The sequence below is a fragment of the Salvelinus namaycush genome, chromosome 20 (assembly GCF_016432855.1).
Source record: "Salvelinus namaycush isolate Seneca chromosome 20, SaNama_1.0, whole genome shotgun sequence".
Lineage (NCBI taxonomy): Eukaryota > Metazoa > Chordata > Actinopteri > Salmoniformes > Salmonidae > Salvelinus > Salvelinus namaycush.
Genome location: NC_052326.1, coordinates 48,404,708 through 48,431,193, shown reverse-complemented (window position 1 = coordinate 48,431,193; position 26,486 = coordinate 48,404,708). Strand labels below are relative to the sequence as shown.

The 26,486-nt window shown below is 44.3% G+C and overlaps 1 protein-coding gene across 1 annotated transcript in view; it reads right to left on the bottom strand.

Annotated features, from left to right (window-relative positions):
* The window catches only part of LOC120065452 (E3 ubiquitin-protein ligase rnf213-alpha-like), a 52,353-nt gene that overhangs the window by 1,200 nt on the left and 24,667 nt on the right, over nt 1-26,486 (bottom strand). The window contains exons 22-59 of the mRNA XM_039016477.1: nt 22,577-26,149; nt 22,353-22,483; nt 22,165-22,260; nt 21,902-22,026; nt 21,552-21,772; nt 21,205-21,349; nt 20,807-20,942; nt 20,483-20,674; nt 20,264-20,394; nt 19,352-19,509; nt 18,668-18,877; nt 17,634-17,821; nt 15,211-15,331; nt 14,468-14,568; nt 14,051-14,230; nt 13,790-13,965; nt 12,483-12,579; nt 12,237-12,351; nt 11,925-12,121; nt 11,388-11,571; nt 10,457-10,579; nt 10,199-10,309; nt 9,686-9,928; nt 9,369-9,462; nt 8,567-8,601; nt 8,376-8,476; nt 8,109-8,265; nt 7,601-7,775; nt 7,104-7,198; nt 6,680-6,928; nt 6,403-6,532; nt 6,184-6,264; nt 5,813-5,993; nt 5,379-5,580; nt 5,108-5,185; nt 4,800-4,997; nt 4,181-4,273; nt 3,729-3,907 (exon numbers count right to left, since the gene is read on the bottom strand). Of these exons, the coding sequence (XP_038872405.1) occupies nt 3,729-3,907; nt 4,181-4,273; nt 4,800-4,997; nt 5,108-5,185; nt 5,379-5,580; nt 5,813-5,993; nt 6,184-6,264; nt 6,403-6,532; nt 6,680-6,928; nt 7,104-7,198; nt 7,601-7,775; nt 8,109-8,265; nt 8,376-8,476; nt 8,567-8,601; nt 9,369-9,462; nt 9,686-9,928; nt 10,199-10,309; nt 10,457-10,579; nt 11,388-11,571; nt 11,925-12,121; nt 12,237-12,351; nt 12,483-12,579; nt 13,790-13,965; nt 14,051-14,230; nt 14,468-14,568; nt 15,211-15,331; nt 17,634-17,821; nt 18,668-18,877; nt 19,352-19,509; nt 20,264-20,394; nt 20,483-20,674; nt 20,807-20,942; nt 21,205-21,349; nt 21,552-21,772; nt 21,902-22,026; nt 22,165-22,260; nt 22,353-22,483; nt 22,577-26,149 (9,002 nt within the window). The remainder of the gene's footprint in view (nt 1-3,728; nt 3,908-4,180; nt 4,274-4,799; nt 4,998-5,107; nt 5,186-5,378; nt 5,581-5,812; nt 5,994-6,183; nt 6,265-6,402; nt 6,533-6,679; nt 6,929-7,103; nt 7,199-7,600; nt 7,776-8,108; nt 8,266-8,375; nt 8,477-8,566; nt 8,602-9,368; nt 9,463-9,685; nt 9,929-10,198; nt 10,310-10,456; nt 10,580-11,387; nt 11,572-11,924; nt 12,122-12,236; nt 12,352-12,482; nt 12,580-13,789; nt 13,966-14,050; nt 14,231-14,467; nt 14,569-15,210; nt 15,332-17,633; nt 17,822-18,667; nt 18,878-19,351; nt 19,510-20,263; nt 20,395-20,482; nt 20,675-20,806; nt 20,943-21,204; nt 21,350-21,551; nt 21,773-21,901; nt 22,027-22,164; nt 22,261-22,352; nt 22,484-22,576; nt 26,150-26,486) is intronic.

Sequence of the window (26,486 nt, the reverse complement as noted above, 5' to 3'; positions counted from 1 at the left end):
CAGGGAGTCAGGAAGCAGGTAACGCAGGGAGTCAGGAAGCAGGTAACGCAGGGAGTCAGGAAGCAGGTAACGCAGGGAGTCAGGAAGTAGGTAACGCAGGGAGTCAGGAAGCAGGTAACGCAGGGAGTCAGGAAGCAGGTAACGCAGGAAGTCAGGAAGCAGGTAACGCAGGGAGTCAGGAAGCAGGTAACGCAGGGAGTCAGGAAGCAGGTAACGCAGGGAGTCAGGAAGCAGGTAACGCAGGGAGTCAGGAAGCAGGTAACGCAGGGAGTCAGGAAGCAGGTAACGCAGGGAGTCAGGAAGCAGGTAACGCAGGGAGTCAGGAAGCAGGTAACGCAGGGAGTCAGGAAGCAGGTAACGCAGGGAGTCAGGAAGCAGGTAACGCAGGGAGTCAGGAAGCAGGTAACGCAGGGAGTCAGGAAGCAGGTAACGCAGGGAGTCAGGAAGCAGGTAACGCAGGGAGTCAGGAAGCAGGTAACGCAGGGAGTCAGGAAGCAGGTAACGCAGGGAGTCAGGAAGCAGGTAACGCAGGGAGTCAGGAAGCAGGTAACGCAGGGAGTCAGGAAGCAGGTAACGCAGGGAGTCAGGAAGCAGGTAACGCAGGGAGTCAGGAAGCAGGTAACGCAGGGAGTCAGGAAGCAGGTAACGCAGGAGTCAGGAAGCAGGTAACGCAGGGAGTCAGGAAGCAGGTAACGCAGGGAGTCAGGAAGCAGGTAACGCAGGGAGTCAGGAAGCAGGTAACGCAGGGAGTCAGGAAGCAGGTAACGCAGGGAGTCAGGAAGCAGGTAACGCAGGAAGTCAGGAAGCAGGTAACGCAGGGAGTCAGGAAGCAGGTAACGCAGGGAGTCAGGAAGCAGGTAACGCAGGGAGTCAGGAAGCAGGTAACGCAGGGAGTCAGGAAGCAGGTAACGCAGGGAGTCAGGAAGCAGGTAACGCAGGGAGTCAGGAAGCAGGTAACGCAGGGAGTCAGGAAGCAGGTAACGCAGGGAGTCAGGAAGCAGGTAACGCAGGAGTCAGGAAGCAGGTAACGCAGGAAGTCAGGAAGCAGGTAACGCAGGGAGTCAGGAAGCAGGTAACGCAGGGAGTCAGGAAGCAGGTATGCAGGGAGTCAGGAAGCAGGTAACGCAGGGAGTCAGGAAGCAGGTAACGCAGGAAGTCAGGAAGCAGGTAACGCAGGGAGTCAGGAAGCAGGTAACGCAGGGAGTCAGGAAGCAGGTAACGCAGGGAGTCAGGAAGCAGGTAACGCAGGGAGTCAGGAAGCAGGTAACGCAGGGAGTCAGGAAGCAGGTAACGCAGGGAGTCAGGAAGCAGGTAACGCAGGAAGTCAGGAAGCAGGTAACGCAGGGAGTCAGGAAGCAGGTAACGCAGGGAGTCAGGAAGCAGGTAACGCAGGGAGTCAGGAAGCAGGTAACGCAGGAAGTCAGGAAGCAGGTAACGCAGGGAGTCAGGAAGCAGGTAACGCAGGGAGTCAGGAAGCAGGTAACGCAGGGAGTCAGGAAGCAGGTAACGCAGGGAGTCAGGAAGCAGGAAGTCAGGAAGCAGGTAACGCAGGGAGTCAGGAAGCAGGTAACGCAGGGAGTCAGGAAGCAGGTAACGCAGGGAGTCAGGAAGCAGGTAACGCAGGGAGTCAGGAAGCAGGTAACGCAGGGAGTCAGGAGGCAGGTAACGCAGGGAGTCAGGAAGCAGGTAACGCAGGGAGTCAGGAAGCAGGTAACGCAGGAAGTCAGGAAGCAGGTAACGGGGGGATTAAGGAAGCAGGTAACGCAGGGAGTCAGGAAGCAGGTAACGCAGGGAGTCAGGAAGCAGGTAACGCAGGGAGTCAGGAAGCAGGTAACGCAGGGAGTCAGGAAGCAGGTAACGCAGGGAGTCAGGAAGCAGGTAACGCAGGGAGTCAGGAAGCAGGTAACGCAGGGAGTCAGGAAGCAGGTAACGGGGGGATTAAGGAAGCAGGTAACGCAGGGAGTCAGGAAGCAGGTAACGCAGGGAGTCAGGAAGCAGGTAACGCAGGGAGTCAGGAAGCAGGTAACGCAGGGAGTCAGGAAGCAGGTAACGCAGGGAGTCAGGAAGCAGGTAACGCAGGGAGTCAGGAAGCAGGTAACGCAGGGAGTCAGGAAGCAGGTAACGCAGGGAGTCAGGAAGCAGGTAACGCAGGAAGTCAGGAAGCAGGTAACGCAGGGAGTCAGGAAGCAGGTAACGCAGGGAGTCAGGAAGCAGGTAACGCAGGGAGTCAGGAAGCAGGTAACGCAGGGAGTCAGGAAGCAGGTAACGCAGGGAGTCAGGAAGCAGGTAACGCAGGGAGTCAGGAAGCAGGTAACGCAGGGAGTCAGGAAGCAGGTAACGCAGGGAGTCAGGAAGCAGGTAACGCAGGGAGTCAGGAAGCAGGTAACGCAGGGAGTCAGGAGGCAGGTAACGCAGGGAGTCAGGAAGCAGGTAACGCAGGGAGTCAGGAAGCAGGTAACGCAGGAAGTCAGGAAGCAGGTAACGGGGGGATTCAGGAAGCAGGTAACGCAGGGAGTCAGGAAGCAGGTAACTCAGGGAGTCAGGAAGCAGGTAACGCAGGGAGTCAGGAAGCAGGTAACGCAGGGAGTCAGGAAGCAGGTAACGCAGGGAGTCAGGAAGCAGGTAACGCAGGGAGTCAGGAAGCAGGTAACGCAGGGAGTCAGGAAGCAGGTAACGCAGGGAGTCAGGAAGCAGGTAACGCAGGGAGTCAGGAAGCAGGTAACGCAGGGAGTCAGGAAGCAGGTAACGCAGGGAGTCAGGAAGCAGGTAACGCAGGGAGTCAGGAAGCAGGTAACGCAGGAAGTCAGGAAGCAGGTAACGCAGGGAGTCAGGAAGCAGGTAACGCAGGGAGTCAGGAAGCAGGTAACGCAGGGAGTCAGGAAGCAGGTAACGCAGGGAGTCAGGAAGCAGGTAACGCAGGGAGTCAGGAAGCAGGTAACGCAGGAAGTCAGGAAGCAGGTAACGCAGGGAGTCAGGAAGCAGGTAACGCAGGAAGTCAGGAAGCAGGTAACGCAGGGAGTCAGGAAGCAGGTAACGCAGGAAGTCAGGAAGCAGGTAACGCAGGGAGTCAGGAAGCAGGTAACGCAGGGAGTCAGGAAGCAGGTAACGCAGGGAGTCAGGAAGCAGGTAACGCAGGGAGTCAGGAAGCAGGTAACGCAGGGAGTCAGGAAGCAGGTAACGCAGGGAGTCAGGAAGCAGGTAACGCAGGGAGTCAGGAAGCAGGTAACGCAGGGAGTCAGGAAGCAGGTGCAGATGGGGATTTGAATAACACCGAACATGGAGCGTTACAAAAACAAGTGCAGCGTCTGAACCAATACTGCCTGAAGAGTGATGCTAGGGAGTGCTAGATAAAGGGGGTAGTGATGGAGTCCAGGTGTGCCGAATGAGTGTTCCCAGGACCGGTGGTGAGTAGACCGGCAACGTTGAGCGCCATAGAGGGCGAGCGGGAGTAGACGTGACAATGTTGTTCAGTCAAGGGGAGCAAATACCAGCAAAATATGTGAAGTCACATCTGCCTTTCTTCGACATTAGATCTGCAACTTTAGCCCTTACATTGTGAATGTGGCTTCACATCCAAGGCTAATGTATGTGTTTGGCAGCTACATGTCACATGCACTTAAAATGCAAATGTCCCCATTCATGAAAAATGAGAGTTACAATGATGGTTTGGAATTGGAAGACCTCGGGAGTAGCCCCTGTTCCCGCCCACACCTGTTGTCTGTCCTCACCTCCAGTGTGGTCCATAGGTATCCGAGGCACGAGGGCTCCCCAGGTTCAGCAGGAGGAACTCGTGCATCTCCAGCAGCCAGGTGTTGATGTTCCCCACGGTGATGAAACCTTGGAGCAGCTTCTTCTGCTCCTCCTCCAGGTGCTTCTGGTACTCAGCCGAGACCCCAGAGAATGGGTCCTTCAGGAGGGAAGATAGAGGAAGGAAAGTCAGAGCTATCCAGACCAACAGTGGTATCACACAGCATTACTGGGAATCAACTCCAACGATGGCTATGGATTCACCCTTCCTCATCTGTGCAAATCGTTACTTAAAATTGACCAAAGTAATATGTTAGGGTTGAAAAACACTGAAACATCTCTCAGCAATGATTGCAATGATGGAGCCGGCGAGTTCTTTTTAGGATGATTGTGTCACGTATTACTACAGTATGTGTGATAAGCTGTTGGTTACCCTCTTCAGACTCTTCAGCATGTTCTCTGATTTGAGGGAAGAGAGGAGCTGCCACAGAGCCACACAGTGCTTCAGACTGCATCTGCCCAGAGCCTAAAGAAATGGGGCAGCACAGAGACACACTTTAGACTACTACTATGTACTGAATACTGGCAACAATGACTGGTACACCGGATACAACGCAGATCTTTTGAATCTCAGTACAGTAGGACCTTAGAGATAAGAACACATTAGAAGGGAGGTTGTTCGGAACACCTGAACGTTCTTATTTCTTAACTTTGCCTGTTCAGTTGACCAGGCAGTCTAACTCTTAGGTTTGCCTGTTCAGTTGACCAGGCAGTCTAACTCTTAGGTTTGCCTGTTCAGTTGACCAGGCAGTCTAACTCTTAGGTTTGCCTGTTCAGTTGACCAGGCAGTCTAACTCTTAGGTTTGCCTGTTCAGTTGACCAGGCAGTCTAACTCTTAGGTTTGCCTGTTCAGTTGACCAGGCAGTCTAACTCTTAGGTTTGCCTGTTCAGTTGACCAGGCAGTCTAACTCTTAGGTTTGTATCTTAGAGGTTGTACTGTATTTCTTTCTAGCTGATCAATCTGACACACAATATCAAATAAACATGGTCACCTTTAAGAAGTGTGGTTCGGTCTGCTCGCTCATCCTGAGCGTGTCCTCCAGGTAACGCACCAAGGGCATGTCGGCATCTCCCCCAGTCATGGATAGGAAGCCCAGAGCCAGCTCCACAGCCTTCAGGGCATCACACACCTCGCTGTACGACCCCAGATCCCTGGACAGGGCTGTGAGGGTCAGGGACGGCAGACGCTCCTGGGAAAACAACAATGACATTGTACCGCTGAAATGTGATATGTATTCACATGACGTCACAATGGTGTGTCAACAAATACAAGTAATATTAATACTACTGTAAAACTTGCCTGAGACACTTTTCCTTTCACTGTTTTCAAAATGCTTTCGTAATCTCTTTCGTGTCTGGTGACCAGAGTCGGGATTCCCTGAAAGTCAACACATTGGATTCAGTAAGTGAAGCATTGCTTTTGTCTATCCATTTGCTTCAGATCTGTAAGCACCAGAGGGTAAACAAGAAGAAAGGGTCTGGGGACAAGAAGAAAGGGTCTGGGGACAAGAAGAAAGGGTCTGGGGACAAGAAGAAAGGGTCTGGGGCCTTAATTAGAAGCCAGGACTCACAGTTAGTGTGATGAGGGGTTTGCCCTGCAGGAAGCGGGTTAGGACCTGCTGCTGGATCTTGGGCAGGTCGTACGCAGACAGGGTCTCCTTGCCACGCTCCAGGCTGTACTGGCAGTTAGACAGCACCAGGGGCAGCAGGTCCTTCTCCACTTCATAGCGGATCACATGCAGATCTGTCAGCTCTGACAGACTCACCTTGTAGCTGTTGGAGCAGAAAGTACTTTGAGACCTTTTTATATCCCTGGATAAACTGGCTGATGGCTGTGCAGGAAACAAATCCAGTGTTAGTTCCAAATATCTTTCATTTCCATTCTACCTTAAAAAAAAATATTTTCATTATTGTGTTTAGAACCAAGGTTGGGGGTGGGTGGGGTTTGTTTGGGATGGGGGGGTGTGGCATGGGAGGGGTGATTGGTTCCTTGGCAGTGCTGTACCTGGTGTCTTCCCCAGTGTGGCGGTCCACAGTGTGAAGCAGCTCATTGTGCAGGGCCACCAGGTGACTGAGCAGAGCGGTGGAACACAGGCCTGGACCCTGGCGCCGTGGCAGGAGGTATTGGAGGTCACTGTCCTGGTCCAAATCCTCCTTCCAGAACTCTTCTGGGATCTTTATTTCACCTGCACATCCAGACACACAAAGAAAATGATTATGTCCAAAATTGTTCCCTATTGCCTACATAGTGCACTACTTCCAACCGGGGCCCTATGTAGAGAATATGGTGCCATTTCGGGCACAGACAATGTTCCAGTTGTACGGCCAACTTTGTCCTGCTTTACAGAGGACGGTAGTCAAAGAAGGGTAACTCACTGGTGGCTACTGACAATCTGAGCAAGTTCCATGTATTCAGGAAGATCTGGATTCGTTTCTCATAGCACACTCTCATCGGTGCTGTTAGAAGACAAAACCCCATAAATTATATCACTCAATTCTGCTTTTCATAAGTTAGTCTCAAATTGGCAATAATATGATGATAACTATGCTGCATAGTGCGAAGCATGGATCATTCTGATGGACAGTTGACGTTACCTGACTGTTTCTGGATGAACTCTCTAATGGAGTCATTCATCAAGTCTGATGACTTCTGGAACCTTTTCACCAGACTCTTCTGCAGGGCCAGGATATCTGGAAGAAACCTTACCAGCCGGAACTCTGCCTCCTGCGAAAACGCCAAAAAATGTATGGAAAATGCAGGAGATCATGTGAGTTAAACGTCACAGACTCACTCAGAAACTATTCAAAGATGCAAGATTTAGAAAATCTATTTACAATAGGAAGAAAGAACACAGGTTTCGTGACGGATTACCTTCTGTAGGAACCTCCATAGTAGAGGGAGCTTGTCCTTTCCGTCGTTCTGCTCTACGATGTGGGTGAGGCTGAGTAGGGACACCCTCTCTCTGCAGCTCCACACTCCTGAACAGTGGACCTGGGAGCGCCGAGGTAGTGAGGACAACGGACACTCATCCCCAAATGTCACCCTCATGATGAAGTTAGAGGAGACACGCGAGTCATTTCTGATTGTGGCATTCACCTCTCTCAGCCGCTGGTCAAGATGCTGTGATGTCAAACAGACACAGGTATGTACACACAGACACACACAAAGTGAAACTCTTTGTCACTTCAAAGGTGCAATCTTATCTTTGACTTGGAATATAGCGGGAATATATTTTTAATCAAATACATCTTTAATCAAACTATAGCTAACTTCAAATGTTATCCAAAGGTTTCACCTTCAACTGAGGAGTGATGATGTCAGTAGCAACGGTTGTCTCCCAGGTATTTCTGGCCTCTTTAGTTGAGAGTTGGGAATCATAGCCAGCCATCCCTAGAAACAAAGAGTCCATGAGGTAGCTACTGGTATCTGTGTTATAAGTACGCGGGTATGTGATTTAGATTTTGTTTCATTTCAAACAATTAACTTGCTTTGACTTTCATTGTTTCAAAATGTTTGGAGAGGAGTGGGAGGCACTCAACCAAAGTGAGACGAGATGCAACCAAAAAATCACATTGGTATTTGAAAGGAAAAGGTGCAACTCTCGCTCACAGTAAAAAATGTGATACTTTATTAGCATATTCAAGTTAAAATATGATTGTGAATATACGCTTAAAAACTTGATTGTGTTAAAATATGATTGTGAGTATACGCTTAAAAACTTGATTGAGTTAAAATCAGATAATAAAGTATACCTGTCAGAGGATGTATGAGAGCATTAATGAAAGGCCTTACATGGACTGGTCTGTGGTGACTCCAGGATGGATCTGATTATCAGGTGGATGGTGGTGACCGTGCCATCTGTTCCCTTCCCCAGGGCTTTGGTCACATGATCCATATCCTTTAGCAGGTGAAGAATCAGAAATCCACAGGGGTCAGCAGCTGGAGGCTGGATGATCTGCTGGATGGACTACAAAGGAGAGAGATATCTCATTATTGTGAAATACTGCAGTCCGCAGTTGTCATCTTTTATATATTTTGTCTTTTAGTATTTTCATCTTCTATATGTCATTTTTTACATCTCCTTTGTATTTTACTTCCATCAAAACCATATAATTAGGTGATAAACTTAATTATTTACACACTAATTGAGTAGATAATGGCAAATAAACTACTTGAACTTGACTGATAAACAACAACTCCATATTACTCTATATAACTCTATAACCACGATATTGTAGTTTGGTACACTGTACACAATGCTAGAAAGAGTGGGCTGCCATTGGCAGACAAGCAGGCGTACTTGTGGGTGCTCTGAGGCCCCTAGCAGCATGGCTAGATGGGTGAGCAGCCTGACGAGGGTGAAGGGGGCGAGGGACATGTTTTTGGTGTCCTGGGAGTCTGGGTTGTCCCTCCTCTGAGGATCTCCTAGGATGTGACCAGTCCTTGTCAGATCTCCCCTAAGATGACAAGTTCAGTCATTCAACATGGGATCTGTCAATCTGATGCTTTAGCAACAATATCAACAGGAAGCCCTTTTTGTAAGCACCACAGGGAACAAATTTACCGCTGCAGTCGCATAGCACTGAAACCTCTGACAGGAGCATGGTTCTTCCCTCCAACTACTGCCCCACACTCTAGACAGTGTGCCAGCTGGGTGGGGCGACCACACTGCAAAGAGGGGGTGAATTAGTCTGCTGTGGAGTTTTTTAACATTGTGAATGTTTGTCAATTGAATTTTACATGAAGAACTGTGCTTACCTCACCAACAGCACAAGGGTGTCCTTCAGGACAGGCTGTAGAGAACAAAGGTCAATCAAAATGTTAATGTTTAGTTTTGTAATGTTTTACTCAGTATACATCACAACTCATCATTTAATTATTCGGTAACACTTTACCAACAGGTATAATGCTTTTTATACTTGTCATGTATGAGTCATTATAATGTGTTATTATAATGCTTACAATATGTGTTCTATGCTGCAATTTTTCAATAGCTGTTATTTAGTAGGGATCAGTATGAGATACTTCTACATTAGGACACTACTGCAACCTGAAAGCTGAGGTGAATGTTCTTGGTCGTGGATGAAGTGAGCTCTTAAGAAAGTGTTTTGTAAATCTAAGTAATTTGTCATTATTCAGGCAAGCTTTACATATTGTAGCATATTGCAGTCAAATGACTAAATCGCCCTCTAGTGGCATCATGGGTGGAATGTTATGAATATGTTTCATAATTTCATAATTAATAAACACACCAAAAAAATACTGCTGAAAATCCAGTGTTTCTATGTCAAACGGTTTTGTTATATTTCAGTCTTCTGGGATGTATATAAAGTGTAATATTGGGATACAAACTCAAAATTGAATACATTTGAACTTTCTTTAAGCGCATAACCATGAGTGTGAGGTGTATACATTTGTTTCAAAGTAGATTTGTTTAAGACTACCAACACTAATTTAGCCCACTGCAGTAAAAGGTTAACAAAATCAATGCCACCGGTGAATTGAGAAAGCAGATTTTATAGTTAGGGTACGCCAACATTTCTGTGGGCACTGTACTTACTATACCAGGTGAGTGCTTCAAGGCCTCCAGTCTGTGTTAAAACCCTTTGGGCCATAGCCAGCATGTCTTCAGGCATCGTGGGTATGAAGGCTCTCTGTTGGAATAGACAGTCTGATATTCAACTTGGAATAAAATGTTTATGAGAACAATGGCTGTGTTTCGACTCTCCACCCTTCTGCCGAAAAAGCATTGGATTGGTGTACGTATTGGCTACAGTGAGTTTCCACCATTTTTTAATCCATGCAGGTGCACACTTCGGGAGAAGGGTGGACAATTGGGATGCAGGCAGTATGAGATGGAGGTGAGATGGATCATACCAGCATGTTGTTAGGAGTCAGGCCAAGCTGCTGAAGAGGTGTTAGCACCCCGTCTGTCCCAGTGAGCAGCACAGCGGCCAGGTGGACAGACAGCTCTATAAGGACGTGCTCTGCACCGGTACGGCCATTATGGACACTCAGTCCTCCCATCCTGTTGTGCACCAATGCCATGGCAAAGTCCCTCACCGGCTTGGGATCTAGGTACCTTGAACCCTGGATGAAGTACTCAAGTTCTTGGCATTTCTGAGGGAGGACAGCCATTATGGTTAAATATAGCCTCTGAGGAATCAGTTAGGCATATGAGATATTTCATCCTAACATTTTCTGGGACAATCAACCATATTTTCTAGGACAATCAAGATGGGTTGATTGAGATTTGGGGGGACTTTTTAGGAATCTACGAAAAGGTCACATTTAACTTAAATTAGCAACATGATATGAAAATCTAACGTTGAAATGTCACTCGTTTGCCCCGTTTCTATCATCAACAACAGAGTCCAATGTGTGCCCTACCCTAGGGCTGGGGTGGAGGCCTGTGTTGGCTGCTCGGTACAGACTGGTGACTTCTCTGAAAAGAGCCAGCAGGATATACAAGGTCCGCCTCTTTGGAGGTGCAGTACATCTCTATAAACAAGACAAAGACACAGAGCGGAGGATTATCCACTTATCAATGATGCATTACCTCAGATGATTAGAAATGCTTTCAAACCGGTTAAAAATAGTAATGCACGAGAGCCACTGTTAGAGAGCTGAGTGGAATTGCACTAATACCTCACACTTCTTCTCTATGTCCTCCACAGTGCCCTCTAATACTGCTTTGGCAACAGCCTCCCGTACAGCCAGGTATTGCTCTCCATAGACCAGATACTGGTCCATCTGCCCACCATCTTCATTCTGCACATAATCCCGCAGATGAACAACCATATACAGTATGTGTTAGAAAATATATATATATCGACTTCATGAATCCTTATAAAAAGTATGGAAAATAAGTATGAAATCAAAAAACAGGCAAGTATAATTAAAAGATAGAAGTGTGATGACTTGAATAATGACACAATGTGGTATACACATAATTTTTTTTTTTTTAATATTTGACAATATTGGAATTTTTCCCAATGCACATATATGTGGCCAGATTTCTCTGTTGGGAGCTTATTTCAAATGTTAGAGCTTCAAAATTGTATATCATACGCTGCAGTTGGAGAAAACATTGGAAAGTTATTTTGAAAGTTGATTAATGCGTGTTATCACACTTAGGAGACAAGTAGGAGAAAATGCCCTTTGAAAAATGTTGATGCAATTTTCACACTTGCTAGAGAGCTCTTCTTTGTTTACGCCCATTCAGCATTTTTCACACCCTCTTAAGCCTTAGCCCCATCCGTCTCTTTAAGAAATACATGTAAACGTATGGCCAACCATCAGCATGGTCAACTCCACCACTATCGCAGCCGTACGCGAGGTCCTACTGTGAAGTACAAACTAGCGTCAAACGTTCCCGATCCTGTAACCAGTCACATATATGGTTCTTCGTTGCAAGGGTTCATTTACAGAGAGATCATATGATATATATGTAGTCTTCCATTCCACTTTAATATGTACTTGACAAGTACTTCAATGAAAGGAAAATAAATACAGGCTTTTTCAACAGTTAAAAATGTGGTTTAACAAACATTCAAGAGAGCCATATGTTACTATGTACCTGTTGATGTATCTCTTCAGGGAAAAGCCACCTGTACTTGGCTTCCTTCAGCATCCTCTGGACACACTCTACACCCTGCTGTCTGCTGATGTTGCGGATCAGATAGACCCGGTACCAGTCGTTCACACTCCTCTCACACAGGTTCATAACAGCACAAAGAAACTCCTCAACCACATCCTGAGGACTTGCACATGTCCCTGAAAGACCAGACACTTCTTTCAGGACATGTCTTGGATCAGTCAGTCAAACTCAAGTCTTTTCTACATTCCCCATGACACACACTTGTGACGGCCTAACAGCCACAATGTTTGTTGTTGCTCTTGTTGCCTCTAAATTCCCTATATTTAAAAATCATTTTAAAGTACATTTTTTTGTGTGTGGACCTGTGTGTGAAAAATAAATCTGATTTTTAATTTTGGTAATCGCAATAGTTCCGAGCCCAGTGGTTTCAATAATCTTTATATTCTAAAAAAAAAAACACGAATTTATACCAACAAGCCCAATTTTTAACCAACATGGAGCAGAACTTTTGAATACATTTTCTCACCAGACAGCATGCTATGGAGAAGGTGTGCAGCCATTCCCAGGCACAGGCGGACCCTAGCAATCTGCTGCAGGTACTCTATTGTGACCGTCTCAGCCGAGTCAGTGACAGAGTCCAGGAAGTGATGCAAGAACTCAGTCTCTTCCTGAAGGCAGGTGCATTCTTGTGGCATTCTTTCCAACAATGAGTCCTGCGACAGAACGTTGTATAATAGTCATATAATCATACTGCAGTTGTGGTCTATGTTGTTATTCTGATTGGACAACAGTCTTGACTGCCTGCATGGACACCCAATCAGATCATACCTCAAGGCAGTTCATGTACAACGCATACAGTTCATTTCTATCTTCTGCATCAACAATGTTGCTCTCTTCTATCGATGTCAAATGCTGCTGCAGATATTCCTTGACTTCATCAAAGCTAAAAAACAAAACACAAATGAGTTAAATTCAGGAAAATGTGTTGAAACCATATCTATTCTGAAACCTTGAATTGCGTTACTGGTTACAACAACATTACAATGACATAAGCAGCTTTTCTGGTTCACTCACCTGTACTTGAGCAGGAGTTTGAGTATCACTGATCTCACCACAGGATTTTTGTCCAGAGACTCATCGAATGGTGAGAAATCTTTGGTGTGTATCTGACTTTGTGCTGGTACAAAGACAATAAAATTAGAGGCCAGCTACAAACACTTATTGAGTCGTAATCCAATCTGTCAATTGTGTGTGTGTGTGTGTATACTGTTCAAAAGTATGGGGTCACTTAGAAATGTCCTTGTTTTTAAAAGAAAAGCAAATTTTTTGTCCATTAAAAGAACATGAAATTGATAATAAATACAGTGTAGACATTAATGTTGTAAATGACTATTGTAGCTGGAAACGGCAGATTTTTTATGGAATATCTATATAGGCGTACAGAGGCAGATTATCAGCAACCAGCACTCCTGTGTTCCAATGGCACGTTGTGTTAGCTAATCCAAGTTATCATTTTAAAAGGCTAATTGATCATTAGAAAACCCTTTTGCAATTATGTTAGCACAGCTGAAAACTGTTGTGCTGCTTAAAGAAGCAATAAAACTGGCCTTCTTCAGACTAGTTTAGAATCTGGAGCATCAGCATTTGTGGGTTCGATTACATTCTCAAAATGGTCAGAAACAAATAACTTTCTTCTGAAACTTGTCAGTCTATTCTTGTTCTGAGAAATGAAGGCCATTCTCTCAACCAGCTTCATAAAGTAGTCACCTGGAATGCATTATAATTAACAGGTGTGCCTTGTTAAAGGTTAATTTGTTGAATTTCTTTCCTTCTTGCGTTTGAGCCAATCAGTTGTGTTGTGAGAAGGTAGGGGTGGTATACAGAAGATAGCCCTATTTGGTAAAAGACCAAGTCCATATTATGGAAATAACAACTCAAATTAGAAAAGAGAAACAACAGTTCATCATTACTTTAAGACATGAAGGTCAGTCAATCCGGAAAATTTTAAAAACTTTGAAAGTTTCTTCAAGTGCAGTCGCAAAAACCATAGAACCGTAGAGCGCAAAACACCAGTCTCAACGTCAACAGTGAAGAGGCGACTCCGGGATGCTGGCCTTCTAGGCAGAGTTCCTCTGTCCAGTGTCTGTGTTATTTTGCCCATCTTAATATCTTATTTTTATTGGCCAGTCTGAGACATGGCTTTTTCTTTGCAACTCTGCCTAGAAGGCCAGCATCCCGGAGTCGATGCATCCCGGAGTCGTATTACTGCACTGTCGGACTAGAAGCACAAGCATTTCGCTACACTCGCATTAACATCTGCTAACCATGTGTATGTGACCAATACAATTTGATTTGGTACTGTATATACGTGTGTGTGTGTGGGGGGGTACCTCTGATAAGTGGAATCGGGTCTGTCTCGACCATGAGGAAGGACAACAGCTGCAGGATGACACCCTTTGATGGGGGGATGTTGTCCTTGAAGCACACAGTAGTGACGAGGTTTATGAAAAACGCACTGCAACTCCGTCTGAACTGGCCATTTAGGGTGATGGAAGCTCTGCAAAACCATAGGAGACAGATTAGACACTCACTGAGGAAGTACTGTCCCGGTATCCATAGTCAAAACTGTAAAACACACCCACCGTACGTCTTCAGACACTTTCACCTCAAAGTCATCTGGGATTTCCTGTTTGCACATGGGGCAGTACATCTGGCACACGTTGACACATCCTCTGACACAGGTAAGACAGAAAATATGGTGACAGGGCAGGTCCACGGGGTCCTCTGGTTCCCCCATACACATAGGGCACTGGAGACCAAACCTAAGTGAAACAACATATGGTAATAACATCAAATTCTGTATATCCCTTACAGAAAAACCACATGATTTCTCATGTGGAAAATCTAATTTCAAATGTTTTTGGAACACTATAAATGTGTTCACAAGTAAAATTCATGTGTTCTTTCCGTAAGGGACAGCTTATCAGCGACAGCAAATAACATAGACAAATTATATGAATACCATTTAGAACAAAATGAAGAAACCAATTGGACCTTACTTGCAAATAAGATCACTTGCTCCTTTCTTGCATGACTTCAGTATTTTAATGACGGCTGCAAAGGGTTCCTCAGATTTGACGTCTGAATGTTTTGACAGAATCTGTCATACAAGATACAAATAACAGTCCAATAAATGAAGTAGCCCTTTACTGCAGTCAAATAACCTAGTGGCCTCATGGGTGGAATGTTGTTCATATTTTTCATAATTTCATAATGAATCAACTTTTTTTTTAAATAAACGTTGGAAATCCGGTGTTTCTATGTTAAACAGTTTTATTATATTTCAGTCTTCTGTGATGTATATAAAGAGTCATATTGGGATGCAAACTCAAAATTGAATACATCTGAACTTTCTTTAAGCCCATAACCATGAGTGTGAGGTGTATACATTTCAACTCTATATCTGACATGGTACAGGTGTATTTGTTTTGTAAGCCCATAACCAGTAGATTTGTTTAAGTCTACCAATAAACATTATGTGTCAGCCTGATTTAGCCCACAAGTTAAATAAGCACAATGTTTAGTGACTGTCCAAAAATTATATTTGGATAGAACTGTTTACAAAGCTCAATATCACATATGGCAAATTAAGTCTGAAGGGTGCGAAACCTGAAATATGGGATGAAAATAAACCATACATAAGCAAAAAAACTTAAAGAGTACAAATGCGAAAATGGTGATATAGAATATCGTTCAGTAGCATGTTAAGTTAGTCAAAACAAAATATACAAGATAAACTTACTTTGCCTAAGGTACGAGTGTGATCAAGGACCAGAGGCTTGAGCTCCCTCTCCTCAAACTCAAAGCCTAGCAGCATGTGTTCCACAAACAGAGAGAGGATGCAGATGTGGTTCCAATTATTACTGGAAACAGAAACACGGACAAATCGTTATTCATTCTGGGGGAATTAGACATACAGTATCTGGGAGAAGTACAATTACATTGTAATAAGAGTTTATCATACAGAACACCGAAAATATTATTCTTAAAAGTCTACATCAAAAAGAAAGGTCAAAGACGCAACCTATCGGCCAAACTCACAAATGAATACAGCTATTCAGATACAGTGCCTTCAGAAATGATTCATACCCCTTAACTTATTCCACATTTTGTTCTGTTACAGCCTGAATTCAAAATGGATTAAATATTGTTTTCTTCTCATCTACACACAATACCCCATAATAACTAAATATACATATATATTTTTTAAAATCTTGACAAAAAATATCTAATTTACATAAGTATTCACACCCCTGAGATCATACATGTTAGAATCACCTTTGGCAGCAATTACAGCTGTGAGTCTTTCTGGGTAAGTCTCTTTGCACACCTAGATTGTACAATATTTACACTTTTTTTTTTTTTTAAGTCTTCAAGCTCTGTCAAGTTGGTTGGTTGTTGATCATTGTTAGACCGCCATTTTCAAGTCTTGCCGTAGATTTTCAGCTGATTTAAGTCCAAACTGTAACTTGGCCACTCAGGAACATTCACTGTCTTCTTAGTAAGCAACCCCAGTGTAGATTTGGCCTTGTGTTTTAGGTTATTGTCCTGCTGAAAGGTGAATTCATCTCCCAGTGTCTGGTGGAAAGCAGACTGAACCAGGTTTCCCTCTAGGTTTTTGCCTGTGCTTATCTCTATTCCATTTCTTTTTACCCTAAAAAACTTTACTTTTACTTTACAGGATGCATGTTTGGAATATTTGTATTTTGTACAGGCTTCCTTATTTTCACTCTGTCTATTGTGATAGAAAAATTATGTATTTACATGATTTAATTGATATTAATGGTAAACAATTCATATTTAACTAATTGTAAGACATTTCTGTCCTACAAATGCTGTGTTTTTATGGTCTCCACTCTAGTTCCCTGCAGCTAATCTGGGCGCATGGTCACTAGAGATGGCTTGAGCTGACAAATTAGTTAACGACTGCATTGCATAGACAAGAATGTGTTTTACTAGGGATAGCTTAGGAGTAGAACAATCCCGCATTGTCTCAAAATCATCCTTGCAACTGGGAAACTAAGCCAGGGTGGGGTTAAGACAACAACCCCCTGCAGATAACGACCGGATGAACCCAGAGTTGCTTATGATGCCCCTTGATCTGCATGGGAGGGGTGGAACCAGCCATGACTAAGAATTCTTAGTGTCAGCTATATAAAAATCTCTGCATTTCTGTAAAGGTTAGGCTGCTCGGCCCAACAGTCAAGAGTGTTGGTTTGACTAGTTTCATTATTGCAATAATTAATCGATATTAAATAAAGATGATTGTTTGAAGAAATGACAAAGTCTCTCTCAGTATGAATTTCCACGACACATTTAGGTTAGTATTGTGGAGTAACTACAATGTTGTTGATCCATCATCAGTTTTCTCCTATCAAAGCCATTAAACTCTGTAACTGTTTTAAAGTCACCATTGGCCTCATGGTGAAATCCCTGAGCGGTTTCCTTTTACTCTGGCAACTGAGTTAGGAAGGACGCTTGTATCTTTGTAGTGACTGGTTGTATTGATACACCATCCAAAGTGTTATTAATAACTTCACAATTCTCAAAGGGATATTTAATTTCTGCTTTTTTTTACCCATCTACCAATAGGTTCCCTTCTTTGTGAGGCACTGGAAAACCTCCCTGGTCTTTGTGTTTGAATCTGTGTTTGACATTCACTGCTCGATTGAGGGGCCTTACAGATAATTGCATGTGTGGGGTACTGAGATGAGGTAGTCATTCAAAAATCATGTTAAATACTATTATTGCACACAGAGTGAGTCCATGCAATTTGTTATGTGACTAATAATTACTCCTGAACTTATGTAGGCTTGCCATAATGAAGGAGTTGAATAGTTATTGGCTCAAGACATTTCAGCTATTCATTTCAAATTAATTTCTAAAAACATAATTCCACTTTGACATTATGGGGCATTGTGTATAGACCAGTGACACAAAATCTCAATTGAATACATTTTTAATTCAGGCTGTAACACAACAAAATGTCAAGAGGTGGGAATACTTTCTGAAGGCACTGTAACTGCTACTGCTTGTTTTTTGAATATCATGCGTTCTTGCATCAAAAATGTTTTTCTTCAGAATTGTAAAATAAAATAAAAAGTCTACTTTCAAAAAGTCTAATGTTTGGCTCTCTCTAGTCTTTCAAATGGCCATTTCTCTCACCGGATGTAGTTAAACATTTCCTGGCTCCTCTCTCCATACTGCCTCAGGCTTCCCTGGGAGCAGACCAGCTCTATAGACCCCTGCAGTCTTTTCACCTGCTTCAGCCAGTCTTGGCACTGGGTATTAGAGTCCAACGCAGGAGGCTCCAGCTGCTCAACACAGGCAACTGCTGCGTACACGTCCAGAACCTGTTGGTAGAGTGAGGCAGAGAAATGGTTACTAAAGCAATAACACAAGAGCAGGTCTGGCAGGACGTGATGCGGTCGGTCACTAGGAACAAGCCACAGGCGGACTGATCACAAAGTGATAAAGTGCTCAATAACAACACGCCTGGAACACACTTTCTTTTAAATTTATTTTTAATTTTATCCCCTTTTCTCCCCAATTTTCGTGGTATCCAATCGCTAGTAATTACTATCTTGTCTCATCGCTACAACTCCCGTACGGGCTCGGGAGAGACGAAGGTCGAAAGCCATGCGTCCTCCGAAGCACAACCCAACCAAGCCGCACTGCTTCTTAACACAGCGCGCCTCCAACCCGGAAGCCAGCCGCACCAATGTGTCGGAGGAAACACCGTGCACCTGGCCCCCTCGGTTAGCGCGCACTGCGCCCTGCCCGCCACAGGAGTCGCTGGAGCGCGATGAGACAAGGATATCCCTACCGGCCAAACCCTCCCTAACCCGGACAACGCTAGGCCAATTGTGCGTAGCCCCACGGACCTCCCGGTCGCGGCCGGCTGCGACAGAGCCTGGGCGCGAACCCAGAGACTGGTGGCGCAGCTAGCGCTGCGATGCAGTGCCCTAGACCACTGCGCAACCCGGGAGGCCTGGAACACACTTTTGACCGATCAGATTGCTTGGCCGGAACGAACCATTTCATAATATGACATTTCTAATAGCATGTAGGAAGCCTCCTTTCAATACACTAGTAAAAGTTCAACTACTATCATGCACTCATAAACACAAACATTTTGCCCCTAAACACTGATTTCACATAACTAAATGTAGCAGTGTGTGGAAAATCTCTGAACCTACCATCACTGGGCTATCCTTCACTTGTGGGTTCCTCTGCAAGTGAAGGGCCACCTGTGGCTGCAGGGACATCATCCTGGACAGGTTCTGAAGGCGGGTGCGGTACATGTGGTAGGCCGAGTGGATCAGGGGTATGGATGGAATCTCTTCACTTGGAGCTTTTCGTCGCCTCCGGAGCTCATTCACACAGCTGTTCAGGGCGTCACACAGAAGCTGGGAAGAGTGTTACATATTCATAAGGATCACCTAATTGATGTGTAGGCATATTATATCAAATCTGACTATAAATATGAATTACCCATTCCTAAATGGAGGCTAATACTGTGTTTAGATGGTAGGAGGTAGACAGCAAACCGGATGTCATTGTTTTCTATGAGAGCACAATAGTAAATGCCGTTGACACTGGCAGTGGACGCCGTCAGCCGCCACGGTAGAGGGGAATCTTTTGCCATCTGCCGTAGCATTGCCTTCTACCGGATGTTGATTTGCACTGTTTGTTTACTGAAATCATATTAATGCATAGCGTCGTGCTGGCTTGCTTTTGCTGTCACCCTCTTATTTCCATTCTTGTCCTGCTATGCTGACTAGTATTGCGTTTTTTTTGCATCCCTCGTCTAAATGCAGCATTAGCGCTTTGCTTGGTTTACTATTTGTATGAACATGTTGAAGAACTGTGCAGTAACATACCTTTAACTCCCCCGCTGAAGCCACTGTCATCGTCATGGCAATGAAATCCTGCAGGTACCTTTGAAAAAATTCCCTCTGCATTTTTTCATCCATTGTAGCCATATACTGACCAAGGGGGATTTTCGGAAAGAATTCCTCAAACTGCCTAGGACTGTGTCCTTCAGAGAAAAATGTTGTGAAGTTTATGCAAGTTCTGCAACTAAAAATACTGTAAGTGATTAGATATCGGAGTTAAGAAACACACAAACATAGTGAAAACCTTTCTAATGTTTCAGATCATTGTTTAAGCAATAAGGCACGAGGGGGCGTGTGGTATATGGCCAATTGACCACGGCTAAGGGATGTTCTTATGCACGACGCAACGCGGAGTGCTAGGACACAGCCCTTAGCCGTGGTATTTTTGGGAAAATATCACAAACACCTGAGGTGCCTTATTGCTATTATAAACTGGTTACCAAAGTAATTAGAGCAGTAAAAATACATGTTTTGTCATACCCATGGTATACAGTCTGATATTATATAACCTTAATTTAACTAGGCAAGTCAGTTAAGAACAAATTCCTATTTACAATGACGGCCTACCCCAGCCAAACCTGGACCAATTGTGCGTCGCTCTATGGGACACCCAATCACAGCCTGGATTCGAACCAGGGACTGTAGTGACACCTCTTGCACTGAGATACAGTATCTTAGACCTCTGCGCCACTTGGGAGTCCTTATATACCACGGTTTTCAGACAATCAGCATTCAGGACTTGAACCACCCAGTTGACATTAACACACATACTACAGCAAATGAAGAACTTTAAGACACACTTATCATTTGAGTCTCCCTTGGTAAGTTTTGATAACTGCATTTAAGAACAATCTAAATGTATCTTTCAGAAAAAAAAGAAGGCATTGGATTATTTACTTTCGTACTGCTGAGTTTGCATCATTAGTTCATCCAGGATATCTCTGATCCTCCAGCTGAAGGGCATACTGGAGCGCATGGTCCTGTCAGCTGTGATATGGCTCTGTACCAGAATGGTCTTAGACTCAGAACTGCAGGAATTACACAAATAGAGTGTGTTGGACCTCGTGGTAACACAGATATACTCTTGCTACATCGCACATGAGCAAAACCACCTACTTGGAATCCACTTTGACAAAAGGAATATCAAGCATCTCGTTGCTGCCGAATATCTCCAGCCACAGTTTCTTGACTTCTTCCCCACAGTTGACGTCTAGGAGGAGGTCCAGATTACAGTCCCTGTCGATAACTGAGACCAACTGCGCCAAAACGGGTGTGACCACTGCTTGGATTTTCTTCCACAGAGTTTGTCTGGGGAACACATACAGCATATGGACGGACTATACTCCTAAACGATGAGATTAAATTACCATTTGAACATGAATGAAATGATGGACTTTATGTGCAGCTGAGTTAACAGTGCAGTATCATTGATTAACATACGTGAAAGTTCCCCCCTCTTGAAGAGCATTGATGTTGGATGCCTCTGTTAACACCCAGTACTTGGGGGAGGGGATGTTTCTCTCGTGGTTCTCCAGAAGAGAGTGAAGGCGGCTCCTCAGGGTTTTCAGGAACACAGCTTTTGGCCACAATACAGAGATCAAGTATATCAATACATGTAAAAGTCAATTCACTTTAGCTATATTATTGGCTTGCCGTTACGATCTGAGATAAGTCTGTCTCGGGCCAAAAATGTCTAAACAAAATTCAACACATCGATCTAGAACCCCTCATGTACCCCTTTGTAATAAAAGTTCTAGGTCTGGTCTTTAACCATTGAAACAGTGCTTGGGTCTTGGAGCTACAGTAAAACACTGGAATACTGTGTGTTAGTTCCTAACCTTTCAGGTCCTCACTATCTTCCATAAGTGTTAGCAGGATCTCCACCCTCCTGGTAATGAGAGCTCCACTGTCCTCCTGGTCTCTGAGCATGCTTACTGCACTCTGCACACAGCTTCGCACTAGATCTGTGACTTCAAACACAGCCTATAACAACAACAACATGCTCAGATGAATAACACACACCCATACCTATAAACTTTATACACACTTATGCAACATTTAGTACATCCAACATCAAACACCACAGTTATACTTACAGAGTGCTCTTGTGCAGGTGGTTCGAAGTCTGTGTCTGTATCGGTTTGCATTGCTTAATCAAAAAAGAAAGTTATATGAAAACTGTTACTTTCAAACAATTATTTTCAGTTATTTCTAATTGAAAATCATTGTTATTAACTATGGCATTAGTGCTAATGAGTATAATAGAAATGTAAGTTAATTTACCATAACAGGGCTCTTTCATGTCCTCAAACAGCTGGCTGATGGGTAGGTTTCTCAAGGACTGGACATCTGATACAAACTCTTTGGATCTTCTAAGGTCATCAATGTGAACTGATTTCCAGGGTCCTTTGCAAAAACAAAGTGTATGGAACTTGCTCTTTAACGTTGAAAACATTTCAGAATGAATAACATTTTCTCTGTGGAGTGCTAGGTCATATTATCATATCAGCATGTTATACAACATTTAAATCTCACCTCCATGAAATCCAACATAGGAGGTTCCACCTTCAATTCGAGGCAGTTTGGTAACGAAGTACACAAACACCCTTCCATTGCCACCATTAGCTGTTGGTTTGTTGATTTCATTTATGGACGAATACCTGAAGAGATAAAAACCAAAAAAAGTTGTAATAAAAAAAGGACACAAAAAACTACACTATATATATATATCTTGCAAATCTTTCCGACTAGTTAATATCCAATAGTTGTGATGACAAATCCAAAAAGAAAAGACTCACTTGGCAGATGCAAGAATGTTCATGCTCTGGGAAGCCTCATCATAGTCAGTTTGGATGATGAGGACTTTGTCGGCAGAGGTAGAGTCAAGAAATTGTCTGAGGGAACAAAGTTATTTTCTAATATCTTTCTCAAGAATGATCTACACAGTAACACAAATACAAATGTAAAAAAACAAGCTGAAGCAGACCTGATTTCTTTGAGGAAGGAGTGCTCTGTGTCAAACTGTTGCAGTGAGAGCAGCTTGATGTCGCAAAGCTCTGTGATATTCTGGAGCTGTTTTATATCTCCTGCTGTCAATTGCCGGGAAAACGTTGTGACCTTCACAAAGAGCCAAAAGATTTGTGAGAAAAATACAAGATGCATTCAATGCAATCCATATTCTTCAAAATATAAAATAGTCAAGTGAATTACCTCTGTAAAGTGGGCATGGCACCATTCCTCCAGCCGTGTGTGAGATACAATGAAGTCAGCCAGGGATCTGTGCTTCTGCTCCTCAAAATATATTTGTGTCAGTTTCTCTTTCTCAACATCAGACAATTTGGTCCCATCCAGACGAATGACAGAATCTGGAGTGGCACAGTTCAGCATGATGAACTTGGCTTCATCCAGGACTCTTCTTTGAGGGTCAGAAATGTCAGATTCATCTTTCATCTTCTCTGTAACTTGAAGGACTACAGAGGAGCATGTGTCTGAGTGGTAGCCAATGAAGACATCCGTTGGAAGATATCTGTTTGTCTTGGATTGCTGTTTTTTCAAAGAGACAAACACTTTGACCCATTCCTGAAGTTGTTTGACAATCTCCTTCCCTTCATTCTTGAGGACAGTGTTGATGTCCAGGTAGTGCTTCTCCAGTCTGTTTATCAAGGGAATCGGGAACTGTGTGTAGACCACCTCCTTCTCTTCAATGACAATAAGCCTGAAGTTTTTGTGAACTCTGCACTTCACACGATGGGTTCCCAATCCAAGATCGACATACTTCTGACCCCCAAGTGAAACATAGTATTGGTTGAGAGCGTCGTAGAGACTTTCGTACAGATTCTGAAGGTTCAGAAGCACAACAGTCTGGCCAGTTTCCATGCAGATCTTCACTCTGTTGATATTTCTGCAGATCTGAGTGTACTCTTGATCCTTTGGGAAGCTGGAACCAAAGATGATCTCTGGATGTCTCTGGTCTGAGAAGAATGTCTGCTGTAGAATCTGGAGGGCGGCATAGTTTTTGGTGAGGACAAGAAGGTATCGGCACTCCTCGTCTTGGCAAATTGGAATTATGTTTTGTTTCACCAGATCAATAGTGCTGATCCCATCCAAATCAGGTTGAATGAATTGGCCCGGCAGCTCTTTGGTGAATATACGCACTGCGTCCACATCATCCCTTCCACTGAAGTTCCTCAGGACTGCTTCAATGATTTGGTTCACACCAGGGCTCTGCTTAGAGATCTTGGTGATGGCAAACATCATCTTGACCAGACTGTAGTAATCACGTAAGCCGAAAAACCCTTTGCCTTTCTTGCAAGTCTTCATATATGCTTTGGCAAAGGGTTTGAAGAGGTGCTTAACCTTCTCCAGAATCATCTTGTCAGATGAGCATATGCCTTTCGCACTTTCGAATAGCTCATTCTGGTCTGGGTCACCACGGGACACAAAGAGGCCTCTGTTCATCTTAGCAGGGTCCAAGGCCCAATTGGAGATACCAATGAATCCAACCCTCTTATGGGGCAGTGGCTCGTCATCAATGCAGCCTTCCTCCAGTAAGGGGTGCAGTGTTTTCAGAGGCATTTTGGGGGAGTCTTCTGCTAATCCGATCTCATCTAGCACAACAACAGAGATGTACTCCTCCAAATTCTTGCTCTCTTGGAAACGGGCACATTGCTTGAATGTGTTGATGATTCCCTCTGGCGTGGAGTGAGGGCTGCACTGAAAGGACACCAGATGAATTTGTTTCAGTCTTTTGTACAGCTCAGAATGTGCAGCTTGGCCCTGCATGGCATCTGCAACCAGAGTTTTGGACAGAGATTTGGAGCTCCCAGGCTTGCCAACCAGAAACAGGGGGATTCGTAGCTCAATGCAGATCACCATCATGAAGACATTCTCTTTCAAAGCCTTGTTTCTTGCTATTGTCTCTCCCATTGGGACCCCACTTAGGAGAAGATCCTGCATGAGTGAGATTTCCTGCTTCATTTTTGAGGGGAGGACATGGGGAAAGAATTTGCAGATTTCTTTCTGGTACTCACCTTTTGTCTCTAAACAGGCTTGATAACACACACCAACAGCCATCAACAGCGACCAATCAACTGGATCATTAGCAGGTGGGGGTACCTGGTCACGCATGTTCCTCTCCTCCCGGGGTTGTTTCTGGAAGAATGCCCTTAACTCTTCAGAAAACATTGAGTGGTTCTTGTAGAACCACACAAACACTTGCATGCAGCGCTCCACATCCCTGAGACTGACAAAGCTGCATTCGTCTTTCCTCTGTCGCATAAATCTCTGCGATGACGACAGTACATCAGTGATCATCTTGATGGATACTCGTTTGATTGAATTTCTTTCCACAACTCTCTGCACAATCTGCTGGATGTACATATTCTCTGTGTGGTCATTGAGTTGTCCAAAGTCCCACACCAGAGGAATCATGCTTGGGGGCAGCACTTGGACCCTATACACCAGCTGCCGAAGAGGGATTGATCCAAGTCTTTCTTCAGTCTCTTCAGCTCGGACCCTGTAACCCAAACCAGCTTTTTCCAGCCTCTTGATCATCTCATCTGTGTGTTTCCTGTAAGGGTTGCATGCAGCAATGATCTGCAGTCCAGTTTGGGAGCCAAGTTGTTGTCCTTGCACAGTGTTGTCACACAGGATCTCCTTAATGCTGCTTATAGCTTCCGTGGTATTAGCTTCATCAAGGAAAAGAACAGAATCAAAACCATGTTTCTCCTTATTGGCAACCGCAACAGCCTCTGCCTCGTGCACTTTGGTGTAGATCATGTCAGATGTAGTTCCTCCGTGAACTTTGACCAGTTTCATGTTCTCGGTGGGCGCTCCACTCCTTCTCAAGTCACACAGGAACTTGATGAGTCGTGTCTTCCCACAGCCAGTCTCCCCCATTATGATGACTGGAATGCCACATCTGAACCTCATGTGAATTGCCATCATCTTCAGTATGTTGTCAGTGGTGAGTTCATATGTTTCATCAGGGTCTGTTGGCCACTTGATCCCCAGCACACGACATAGACGCACAATCTTATCTGCCCGAGAAAGTTGGTCAAAGTCAATGTTAAATGGAACTCTTTGACGTCTGAGGGCATTGTACAGATCTTTGGTCATAATGTTTCTCTTGATCACCACATTTGTTGATGGATTAATGGCATCAACCCCATTCTTCTTGTTCTCCCGTAGGTGAAATCCAATGAAGGTCATGGATGCATGGTCATCATTGAAGAAGATATATGGATGTGGTTCTGATTCCCATCTCTTTCGGATGAGGAACGGGGCTAGATCCCTTTCGTTGAGTCCATTGAGGTCCATCTGCTGCCTCCCATGGCTCTGGTCAGTGATGCAGAGAGATGGAGTGGCAAAGTCCTTGGCCATCAAGATCATGAAGTCAACCACAAAGTTTCTGAATCCCCTAAGAGTGTCTCCAACAAACTGAAAGTTACAGAAGGCCGATGTCTCACAGTCTAGCAACTGAAGATTGAGGAACCAGGCAAAGTTCCTCAGCTCTGCCCAGGACGGATCACTTATGCCACAGTAGATGAAGAGCATTTGAAGGCACTCTGCATGAGTTCCTTCAACTCTTTGGTAGGTGAAGCTGTCAAGATTCTCACCCCTGTAGAACCGTGTTAAATACTGATATGGTCTTTGAAAGGCCTCACTCCTAAAACACTGGTCATCCATGAGTGGATCTTCACTTTTCAGCTCTGGATCATCTCCTTTTCTCATTTCCAACCCCATAACCTCTTTTGGGGGACGGCAGAAGACCTTTGGAAAGACCTCAAAGAGAGGAACGTGTCCCATCGGATCCTAGACAGACAAATACATGCCATATTAAGTATTTTGACAAACCCTACCTACACAACACAAATGGGACGTCTAACACAAAAAGTATATAATAACTAGTTTTACGATATACTACAATTGCTGTGTGAAAACCATGTTAATGCTAGCCGTAGGTGACCGTATCTAAGTAAACAAAGCCAAATATTGGGTTGTAGACTCCACCCCATAGACTACATTCAAGATAAAGAAAATATTATGTGATTTCGTAATTTGGGTAATGTATCCCCTTCAATATCGAGTTATAATTGAATGTTAACACACTAGCCACTGG